Raw genomic sequence first — 11,899 nt, forward strand, 5'->3', positions numbered from 1 at the left:
CACAACCTTGACTTAGTGGTTGGTGGGCAAGCGCGCGAGCATGCCATTTGCGGTGCCCATGATATGGCGTGAGCCGCAGAATCATCATGATGATTGTTATTTCTGCTGCACAAGCATCGCCGGCTTCAACAAGAAGAATAAAGGTCACATCAAGTACGCTGACTGCGTCTCTGCTCGTAAACCTGTGCCTCATGATGACGAGAACCCCGTTCCAACACCTCCAGCTGATCAGAACATAGCTGTAAGCAGTGGTGAAGAGGATGGTGATGATGAACCTTTTGAACCCGACACTCAAGAATCACACCTTCTGAACCAGGGAGACTTAAATGATCTTGTAAGAGATCTCTCGCTGTCAAAGGCGAAGGCAGAGCTGCTTGGATCAAGGCTGCAGCAGTGGAATCTACTTGAACCTAACACCAAGATATCCTTGTTCAGAGCACGTCACAGAGACATGGCTGAGTTCTTTGAGATGGAAGACACGATGACATTCTGCAGTGACATCAACGGTCTGTTGAAAGAACTTGGGTGTGATCACGATCCTGCAGACTGGCGCCTCTTCATCGACTCGGGGAAGAACAGCTTGAAGGCTGTTTTGCTCCACAATGGCAACGAGAAACCATCAGTCCCACTGGCTCACGCGTTCGGCATGACAGAGACCTATGAGACTATGCGGCAGCTGCTTGATTCCATCAAGTACAATGACTTCAACTGGCACATCTGCGGAGACTTGAAAGTGGTGGCGCTGTTGTTAGGGCTGCAGTCAGGCTACACGAAATACATGTGCTTCCTTTGTCTCTGGGATAGCAGAGACGACAAGAATCACTGGACGAAGAAAGATTGGGAAGAGCGAAAAGAGCATGTACCTGGTCGACACAACGTGAAGCATGTCGCCCTTGTCGACCCAGCCAAGGTTTTCCTTCCACCACTCCACATAAAGCTCGGCTTGATGAAAAGTTTTGTACGGGCAATGGATCTGAATGGGCGTGGGTTTTTATACCTCAAGGAAAAGTTTGGCAACACCTTGTCGGAGGCCAAGATCAAGGCTGGTGTCTTTGTTGGACCGCAAATCCGACAGATTATGAAGGACGAAACTTTTCCGACAACTCTAAACCCCAAAGAGCTGGCAGCGTGGAGGAGCTTCAAAGCTGTGACGGACAACTTCTTGGGGAACGAGCGCGCGGACAACTATGAAGAAATAGTGCAGCAGCTGCTGGAGTCCTTCAGGAAACTTGGCTCCAGGATGTCCCTGAAAATCCATTTCCTACACCAGCACCTGAACTTCTTCCCTGACAACTTGGGAGCAGTCTCGGACGAGCACGGCGAGCGATTCCACCAAGAGATTTCACTCATGGAGACGCGTTACCAAGGGCGGCACAACCCGAACATGATGGGCGATTTCTGCTGGTTCCTGCATCGTGAAACTGACACAGAGCAGCACAAACGCAAAGCCAAATGCCTAAAGCATTTTTAATTACATTCTAGTGGAGTTTTTCTGTAATTTCTATAATTTTGAAGCATTCATGATGAAATAAATGAATAAATGAATTTTTGTAAATTTCATTGAAATCCTGACTTCTAGGCAATGGGAATATTTCTGTTACTGAAAATCCTGACGTGATACAGCAAAACGGTTATGATTTTTGAAATCAGCGTACCCAAATTAGTCTAAATCACTTTACACATCTCCAGTAAAAAATTTTTGTTGTTCAGTGATTATCAAATGTATTTTGCTTTGAAACTCAAAGTGAAACCATATAATCTTTTTAAAGAATACCCTATTCATATAAAATAACCTATTCTTTGGAAACAGTAAGAAGGACAAAGGAATACGTGATCGCTCGAATGCTGCTGAGGTTAAAAGTTCAAACCTCAACCACCCATTATGATCACACGATATGGGATGAAACTTTGCCACCATGGCACCCGTAACGAAGCATGCACACACACCCGCGGAGAGTCCCCAAATATATCCATTTGTACCACCTATCTCTATCTTGTAGCAACTGCCGACTGTACGTCCTGATCAGGACACGAACTGTACCGCTATCGACTGCAGTCGTGTGGGGCGCTTGATAAGTGGTTTAAGCACTCCAATTAAATGGTTCATAAGGAACGGCTGGCTTGGCAAGAGAGAGAAAGCTGATTGGTATGAGCTCGTACCCGTAAAAATCTAAACATCGCCATTTTCTTAACATTTTCAGATTTCATTCCAGCTTTCGAGTTGTTTAGTCCCATCTGATCCTCCAAACACAAATTGTATTTTGATGATGTACATTAATTCGTCCGTGAGAGTGGATCGTGGAAAATCGCATCATATAATGCATGAAATCGCTCCAGGCTCCTCATTTGAAAACTATAACACTTACAAAAGCGATGTTTGCAGTGATTCGTAGGTATAAAGTTCAGGCTTTCGATGATGTCAGTGAGGAAAGTGAAAAAAAACATTTTGAGGGCTTTATGGTGAATAAACCGTTACGGCCTGTTCAAACTCAAGGCATTGTTGAGCAGACTGAACAAAATGGCGATTTAAGACATCAGCGAGGGAGAGCATGGTTATCGAGGACGCATGAACCTAAAGATGCCGTCAAGAGCAACGTGGCCGAGGATGCGCCTGATGGAGGATATAATTATATAAGGCCGTTAATTATCTTCAAAGGGGGTGTTTTAATTTCCACAAACACCCAGTTTTCACTCATGCACTCCTTTGGAGTTCCCTTCGTATGCATGAAAAGTTTCAGGTTGCTAGGTTTCATGGTTTTGGAGTTATGGAGGACATACACACGCACACAAATGGTAACATTTATTATTCTAAAATATACGTGCTAATATCGTCAATGAGATGAATAATCACACAGCATTAAAATGTATTATGTAAATCTCAGATCTGAACTGCACCTCACGTGAGCCAGCATTTTCATTCCTTTTTGTCTGCAGTGTAATCGGTTGTACACTGAGGTAAGTGCGATTTGGAACAGCGTGTGCCAGACCACAGTTCTGTGTGAGAACCAGGACGCTTATGGTGCTGCTGGTGCACAGAACCAGATTAAGGTGACGTTCAGGTTTAGTGAATGTGTGCTTTGTGCACACATGGGAGGAAGTATTTTCGGCTTCGGGTTTTGCTGCCCACGGATGTCAGATCGGCAGTTCCTCCTTCCAGTTCATGAAAGCCAAGTTTCCCAGACCAGACACATTGTGTTTTCATGTTTTATTTTCATTCCTGTGTTTCTGTTTGTGTTTTTCGTCGAATTTTTCTGTGCCAAAATGTATCTTGTGTTGAATTGTTGAGTCTGTCTGTTTTCCCAGTAAAGTCCCGCTTTCTCCTGAAGGGCTGGGCGAGTTGAGTTGTTGCTTCTGCCTCCGTTTCTGATCTCATGTGCTTCATTTCTTCTCCTTTTGTTCCAGGTATTGTTACTTTTGTGATCCCTCAGCTTAATTGTTTTATGCTCCTCTCTCCAGAAAAATGCAAACAAGAAAAAAAAACTCTTCTTCACTCCAACCCCCCACCCCCCCCTCCTCAAAACAACATTCGGTAGAGCGCAATGCCTCCACCACGCAATGCCTGATCCAGAACATATCATGCACAATAAATTTTTGAGATATCATGCCATATATATTGTTTTTTGCCTCATCTCTCAGTGGTGAAAATCACTTTTAAAATTAAAAATTTGTCGTTTCCAGATCTGGATTCGGATCTTCTGCAAAGTCAAACCAATTTGTCCTTTTCACAAACCAAATCTGTCCATAAAGTTTCGGCTGAATCTTTCCACAACTTTTGAGATATCGTGCCATATATTGTTTTCGCCTTATGTGTACCAGTTGTACTGGGCCCGGTGTATGCCCCGGTTCGAAAAGGTGTACCATATCCCTGTGTGTTGTAAGAGGCGACCAGGGTTGCGTCAGGAAGCGCATCCGGCGTAAAAACCTATGCCAAATCATTATGCGGACAACAAAACGAATTTCCATACCGGATCGGTCGAGGCCCGGGTTACCAACGACCGCCACCGGTACCGGTGGTCAGCAGGGTACAAGTGGAAATTGTGCTACTGCTGGGCGAAGGAGGAGAAGGAGACGGGGAAGGCGAGTCCGGAGGCAGTGGGAGAGGGGGAAGGGTAGAAGTGTGGAGGTGAGAGTTGGAACTCTGAATGTTGGGACGATGACTGGCAAAGGGCGAGAGTTGGCTGATATGATGGAGAGAAGAAAGGTGGACATACTGTGTGTACAAGAGACCAAGTGGATGGGGAGTAAGGCAAGGAGCATTGGAGGTGGTTTCAAACTGTTCTACCATGGTGTGGATGGGAGGAGAAATGGTGTCGGGGTAATCCTGAAGGAAGATTATGTCAAGAGGGTATTGGAGGTGAGGAGAGTGTCTGACCGAGTGATGAGTGTGAAGTTGGAAATTGAAGGGGTGATGATGAAGGTCATCAGTGCATATGCCCCACATATGGGGTGTGAGATGGAGTATAAAGAAGATTTCTGGAGTGAGTTTGATGAAATGGTGGAGAGTGTATCCAAGTAAAGGATGAAAGAGTGGTGATTGTCGCAGATTTCAATTGGCATGTTGGGGAAGGGAATAAAGAGGATGAGGAGGTGATGGGTAGGTACGGTCTCAACAAGAGAAATGTGGAAGGGCAAATGGTGGTAGAGTTTGCAAAAGGAATGGAAATGGCAGTGGTAAATACGTATTTCAAGAAGAAGGAGGAACACAGGGTGACGTACAAGAGTGGAGGAAAGTGCACACAGGTGGATTACATTTTAAGCAGGAGATGCAACCTGAAAGAGATTAGTGACTGTAAGGTGGTGGCAGGGGAGAGTGTAGATCGACAGCATCGATTGGTGGTCTGTCGGATGACTTTAGAGGTGAGGTTGAGGAAGAGAGTGAGGGCTGAACCAAGGACCAGATGGTGGAAGCTGAAGGAGGATAATGTTGCGTGAAATTTAGGGAGGAGGTGAGACAGGCGTTGGATGGTGGGAAAGATGGGTGGGATGATTGGGCAACCACAGCAGAAGTGGTGAAGGAGATAGGAAGGTACTTGGTGTGACATCTGGACAGAGGAAGGAAGATAAGGAGACTTGGTGGTGGAACGAGGAAGTATAGGAAAGTATAAGGAAGAAGGGGTTGGCGAAAAGGAAGTGGGATAGTCAGAGAGATGAAGAAAGTAGGCAGGAGTACAAGGAGTGGTGGCGAAAGGCAAAAAGAGAGGTTGCAAAGGCCAAGGAAAAGGCATATGACGAGCTGTATGAGAAGTTTGATACAAAAGAAGGGGAAAAGGATTTATACCGATTGGCAAGACAGAGGGACCGAGCTGGGAAGGATATGCTGCAGGTTCGGGTGATAAAGGATGCAAATGGGAATGTGCTGACGAGCGAGGAGAGTGTGTTGAGAAGGTGGATGGAGTACTTTGAGGAGCTGATGAATGAAGAAAATGAGAGAGAGGGAAGGTTGGAAGAGGTGGAGATAGTGAATCTGGAAGTGGGGTGGATCAGTAAGGATGAAGTGAGGACTGCTATGAAGAAGATGAAAAGTGGAAAGGCGGTTGGCCCAGATGACATACCAGTGGAGGCATGGAAGTGCTTTGGAGAGATGGCAGTGGGGTTGTTCACCAGAATGTTCAATAAAGTCTTGGAAAGTGAGAGGATGCCGGAGGAGTGGAGATTAAGTGTACTGGTTCCGATTTTCAAGAATAAGGGTGATGTGCAGAGCTGTAGAAATTACAGAAGGAAAAAGTTAAGCCACACCACGAAGGTGTGAGAAAGAGTAGTGAAAGCGAGGTTGAGAGGAGAGGTGACGATCTGTGAGCAGCAATATGGGTTTATGCCAGGAAAGAGCACCACTGATGCAATGTTTACTTTGAGAATGTTGATGGAGAAGTATAGGGAAGGCCAGAAGGAGTTACATTGTGTGTTTGTGGATTTAGAGAAAGCTTATGATAGGGTGCCAAGAGAGGAGTTGTGGCATTGTATAAGGAAGTCGGGAGTGGTGCAGAAGTATGTGAGGATCTTGCAGGATATGTATGAGGACAGTGTGACAGCGGTGAGGTGTGCGGTAGGAATGACGGACCGGTTTAAGGTGAAAGTGCGATTGCACCAAGGATCGACTCTGAGCCCTTTCCTGTTTGCAATGGTGATGGACTGGTTGATGGACGAGATCAGACTGGAGTCTCCATGGACTATGATGTTCGCGGATGACATCATGATCTGTAGGGATAGTCGGGAGCAGGCTGAGGCGAGCCTTGAGAGGTGGAGGTACGCACTGGAGAGAAGGGGAATGATAGTCAGTCGGAGTAAGACGGAGTACATGTGCGTAAATGAGAGGGAGGGTGGCGGTCTGGTGCGGTTGCAAGGAGTTGAGGTGGGGAAGGTGGATGGGTTTAAATACTTGGGATCAACTGTCCAAAGTAACGGAGAGTGTGGGAGAGAAGTGAAAAAGAGAGTGCAGGCAGGATGGAATGGGTGGAGAAGAGTTGCAGGAGTGATTTGTGACAGAAGGGTAGCTGCAAGAGTGAAGGGGAAAGTATATAAGACGGTAGTTAGACCAGCTCTGTTGTATGGTTTGGAGGCGGTGGCACTAACAAAAAGACAGGAAGCGGAGCTGGAGGTGGTAGAGTTAAAGATGCTACGATTCTCGTTGGGAATGACGAAGATGGATAGGATAAGAAATTAGTATATTCGAGGGACAGCACAGGTAGGACGGTTTGGAGACAAAGTGAGAGAGGCGAGATTGAGATGGTTTGGACATGTGCACATGAGGGAAGCGGAGTATATCGGGAGAAGGATGCTGAAGATGGAGCCGCCAGGCAGGAGGAGAAGAGGAAGGCCAAAGAAGAGGTTCATGGATACGGTGAGGGCGGACATGCGGGTGGTTGGAGTGTCAATGGAAGATGTGGAGGATAGAGCGAAATGGAGACGGTTGATCCGCTGTGGCGACCCCAAACGGGAGCTAGCCGAAAGAAGAAGAAGAAGAAGAAGAAGATATTGTTTTAGCCTTATCTCTCAATGGTGAGTATTCCTTTTGAGAATTCAGGAACCGGTGTTTGTGGGTTTGTTTGTCGTGCTACTCCTCATACAGTTCTGTGTCAATTACATCGAGACTTGCTGCAGAGGATCATAATAACCCCAATTCATGTTTCGGGGTGTTTTTATCTTTGCCGGTGGTCGTGGGAGGTGAGGGAGTGGATGCAAATTCTCTATGTAATTGTGTATCGTGTAGTGCTGCCTCTTGGTGGGAGAAGGTTTACAAGTCTCCACCATTTACAGTGCAGTATTCCTGTCCCCATGTTTTCCATTGCTGTGAGGTGTTTCGAATTATAAGCAGTCGGTATGTTTTTACTTTGTGCACGTAACCTGGAGGTTTTTTTTGCGTATACAGAGCTGTCAGTTGTCAATTCACAACCCAAATATAGTTATGCATCAGAAGATTGTGCTGCATGCATGGAACAATATCATCCGTCGGCCGGATACTCTGCTTCTCACTTAAAAAACAAGAAGGGCACTCTATAGAGCGCATACCTCCACCATGGAATGAATGATCCACTCGAACATATCGGGCCCAATACATTTTTGAAATATCATGCTATATATCGTTTTTGGTCTCGTCCTTTCAATGGTGAAGAATGACTGAAAATTAAAAAATTCTCTTATCCAGATATGGACTTGGATCTTCACCAAAATCGAATCCATTTGTCCTCGTCACACACCCAACATACCCACCAAGTTTTGTGCAAATCCGTCCACAACTTTTTGAAATATCCAGTGCAAAAACAAACAATCAGACAAACAGGGGTGAAAACATAACCTCCTTCCACATTTGGTCGCAGAGGAAACAACATGAGAAAAAAGCGAACGAAATCTCCTGTGTACAGATACTTCTTCATTGCCTATCACTTCTCCTTTTCAATATCCCCAAATTGAATCTTCACTGAATGGAACGTTTCTTCCTTTAAAAGCTCGGAGAATGAAAAAAAAAACGCTTTAAAAAATCTCTTAAAGTACTTTACTCTTCTTCCAACTCCATCGGAACAATCCATTCATTGTTTTTCTTCACTGAAATCTCTTCCTTTTCATTTTCACAAGGCTCATTTCCCAAAACCTCTTCACCCCAATACACTCAGTTCATCCAGCCTCCTCTTGTTCCAACAGCCCCATTTTCCTCCATGCCTTAAATCAAAAACATTTTTGTTATGCATCACCGTATATCCAGTTTGGGAATCCTGAGAAGTCCATTTTGCAGAAGTTGTGTTCACGTGACAATAAATTCCCTTTCACATCCATTCATGGTATCAAACCCTTCCATGTCAATATCTTCACCCCCCCCATCTGCTTCCCCCTCATTCCACCCCTCTCCACTTTTGCCTCGTTTGCCCCCTCTTGGCTTCCCCACCCGCCCCTCACCCTCACAGTTTATCTCCCACCAGTTCAGCTCTCGATTCCCCCACTGCGCCTCCCCTTCTTGCTTCGTTTCATCCGTTCCCACTTTTCAAATGGCAACACAGTCAACTCCTTTTTGTGGAAGGCCGAATGCCTCAATTTTGTGTTTTCTTACAAATCTTGCACCGACAGAGCAGGGGAGGCGAGGCCGGAGAAGAGATGGAAGAAACCAGAAAGACCATGGACCTGCCTACGGTGAGAGAGTGACATCGCCAAAAACTCAGCCTCATTGTGGGAAATACCAATGATTCTAAATGACTTGCTTTCCACAGCATGAAGCCAAGAAAGGTGAGAGGTGAGAGCACCAGCCCAGAGAGGAAAGCATTTCTTCATCAGGCTGCAGCTGAAAGCTTTGTCTGTGGTCAGGAACTCAAGTGTGCCAAGAAAGGACTTTGCACGACGGAGGATGCTGTCGGTGACTGGCTTTGGAGGCCAGCTTAGAAATCTGGCTTTCCCGGGAAAGATCATGGCAGATAGTGAGACCCAGAAGCTTGAATGAAAGGACTTCTTCAAGAGGATTCTTGAGAAAGTACATTGGTGGGGGGGGGGGGTTCCAGGCTGTCCTGTCGGCGAGACATTGTGAGAGTGTGAGATTTGTCAGGATTGAAAGACATATTCCATGTGTTCAACCAGCTTGTGATTTTATCCAGACCTGCAGAGAGTAAAGAGACTGCTGTTTGCCACTTTGAGGGATGACATGGTATGGCATAGGCTGGAGTCATCAGCAAAGAGATAAAGAGGATTTTACAGAGAGTCGTCATAGAGATCATTGATGAAAACTAGAAAAATAACAGGGCCCAGAACACTGCGACAAGAGAGGAAGTCTGAGGTCCATGAGTGGACATGGTCTTGGATACCATAAGAAGAGAGTTTGGTGAGCAGCGCAGGGTTCCAGACCATATCGAAAGCACGCGATATGTCCAGGGAGATGGCTCTGATTTCATGTCTGGCATTGAGGATCTTTATCCATTGTTGGGAGTATGGGAATTTTGTTAGTTGTGGGATTATCCCATTTCCTCCTCTGACTTTAATGTTAACTTGGGCAAAAACGATTTTACTCTGTCAATAAATAGGAGTAAATGTTTTTTTCTCACAAACAGATCTCTGGCACCAACTTGTCCTTCTTCTTCTCCTCCCCCATCTCTTCCACTCATCCTGCACCAGCTTCTCTGCATTAAATTGTTTCTGGGACCAAGCTCTTTCACGAACATTGACAATTCATCAAAAAGTTTTTGATATTTTTACCCCCCACCCCCTATTTTATTTTACTGATCCCTCACCCCGAATCACCCACCCTCCACCCCTTTTCTCTTCCTTATTTACGCCCCCATTTGAAAAGAAATTGCTTCCCTTTATATCTCTACCTATAGATAAACGCTGGAACAGTAAAACCGATTTACCCTCCCTCCTTCTTTGTGGTTTTGTCCTTTGTGAAAAATAACCCCTGAAACACAATCCTTGTCACTTGCTTGTGGAGTTGACAATCCGACCAAAAAAATACAAATAATAAACTTTTACAGCCATGTCAGTCGAGTGATGCTGTGGATTGCAGTGTTTCAGCTAACACTGAATTTGGCAGTGGGTGGTTCTGTTTTTTTATTTGTTTGTATGCTTTTGTAGACCGCAACTGAGCCAGTTTGCCAACTTAATGTCCATAGTTATCGTCGCAGCTTCAACAGAAAGTTCTTGTTGAGAAATTCTGGGGCTTATCCATCTTAGTGGGAAAACGTGTGCATAAACCCGGAAGAGGTACTCAGTATGCTTGCCTTCCCTCCCACCGATAGCACACGGAGATGGAAAAGTACAAAGACCATGTGTTGCAACATTGTTCTGCAAAGATCCATGTACCTTCCCGCTCTCAATTCTATCAAAGCTATTTCGGAGTAGGGTCCAACAAAACTCTCGTATCTGCTGTGATGGTGATTTTTGAAGACATGCCCACAGATAGGTCAGTGATTTGTATACAAGTATCTCTATGCATAATTACTTGCTTGAACTCAAAGCTTTGTGGTACTTTAATTCATAATTTCACACATTAATTATTTTCTTTATTCATCACAGCGTGTTTGAAAACTCAACCTCTGTCATGGATGACTCGCTTTCCTGGGACGATTATTGCTCTGAATCAAAACCTGAGGTAAAGGTTCATTTATTTTCAAATATAATACTATAAAAACAGCTCTGTTGTATGAAGATTAAAGGCCCGGTCACACCTTGACGTTTTAGCCAGCGATGGCAACGTATTAAAATGTATGTAAAACGCTGGCTTACGTTGAACTTTTGATGTTTTTTTTAAAGATTCGGACGTATTCATAGCGACTTGGTCTTATGTATAACGCATTGGTAACGGACACAGAACGTTTCGTTGTGTTATAGATAACTTATACCAACGAATGCTGAACCTGTTGTCGGCCTACACAACCGATGCCCAACGATAGTCTAACTTAGGCATAGCGCGTTGCACGCATCGCCGACGATGTCGTGACGTAGCCTATTAAAAGGCTGACGCACAACGATTCGAATCATAACTGCCGTAGAAATGGAAGTGTCAACATTGCGGTCACACCTTGGCGATCTTGCCAGCGTATGCCGACCTAAGAAAAATGTGTCTAAAACGTTGGGGCACGTCAAATACGGTATGAGTAAGTTTGGTATACATGAGTAGAACGCTAAAGTACGCTATCATACGTCGTAGTAAGTAGAGTACGTCAAGAAATTTTAAACATGTTCAAAATTTTACGACGTACTCGGCGTATGACACACGTTCCGCATGCGATGGGGATAAGTTTTACACACGATATGTGGACGCTTACACACGTCCACAAAGGCTACTTATAAGCTACTCATAAGTCGAAACACGTCGCGGTAATGTCCTCTTTTACGCGAAACTTATTTCTAACTTATGTTTGACGTGCTTTGAACCAATTCTTTACGTAGTCCCAACACATATCGACGTATGTAGACGTATTCCAATGACGTCTTCCGGTCGACAAAAAAAAAAAAAAATTAACGTGTTTCTCGCTTACAACTGCCATATAAAGACGTGTTCCCAGCGGTTTTGGGAATTGGTATATAAAAATGCTGCTCATAAAAGGGGAACCCAACAGTGTTTTCGAGTCCTTTTTGAGTCGATGTCCATGTCAGCAGTATCAGTATCAGTATTAGTATTAGTATTAGTAGTAGTTTGCTCATGTTGGCAGTAGTAGGTGAGTGTGAGGGGGAGGGTGTGGGTTATGATGGATCGTCCTTGCGTCCGCGTGTCCACGGGTAGGAGACATCTTTTCACCATTGTTCGAAGTTCTTCGCGGCTAATTTTTTATGGGGCTTTTTCAACAATGAGCTATAGCTTGTTTTTACGATTTAGGTCTATTCATAACGGTTTGGACAAATGCACAATGAACTAATAATGTGCATAGAGCGCTTTGATTACTTATAGATACGATATACCAACGAATAATTATCGTGTAGCCGGCGT

General features: G+C 44.8%; 1 protein-coding gene across 11 annotated transcripts in view; it reads left to right on the forward strand.

Annotated features, from left to right (window-relative positions):
• LOC147029922 (uncharacterized) overlaps positions 1–11,899 on the forward strand; it is a 58,229-nt gene that overhangs the window by 44,399 nt on the left and 1,931 nt on the right. For 4 of the 11 annotated variants that reach the window (XR_015056134.1, XR_015056137.1, XR_015056138.1 and 1 more), the window contains one exon: positions 10,486–10,561. Coding sequence is in view for 3 of the 11 variants with exons in the window: in XM_085873428.1 (XP_085729554.1) it covers positions 10,486–10,561 (76 nt within the window). In the remaining 8 variants the exon portion in view is untranslated. Of the gene's footprint in view, positions 1–3,303; positions 3,403–8,554; positions 8,620–8,987; positions 10,373–10,485; positions 10,562–11,899 lie in introns of those variants that run through there. The other 7 variants (XR_015056135.1, XR_015056136.1, XR_015056139.1 and 4 more) reach the window with 5 other exon arrangements.

This window comes from Eptatretus burgeri, chromosome 3, assembly GCF_056783735.1.
Source record: "Eptatretus burgeri isolate ZD-2024b chromosome 3, Ebu_testis_v1, whole genome shotgun sequence".
Taxonomy (NCBI): Eukaryota; Metazoa; Chordata; class Myxini; order Myxiniformes; family Myxinidae; genus Eptatretus; species Eptatretus burgeri.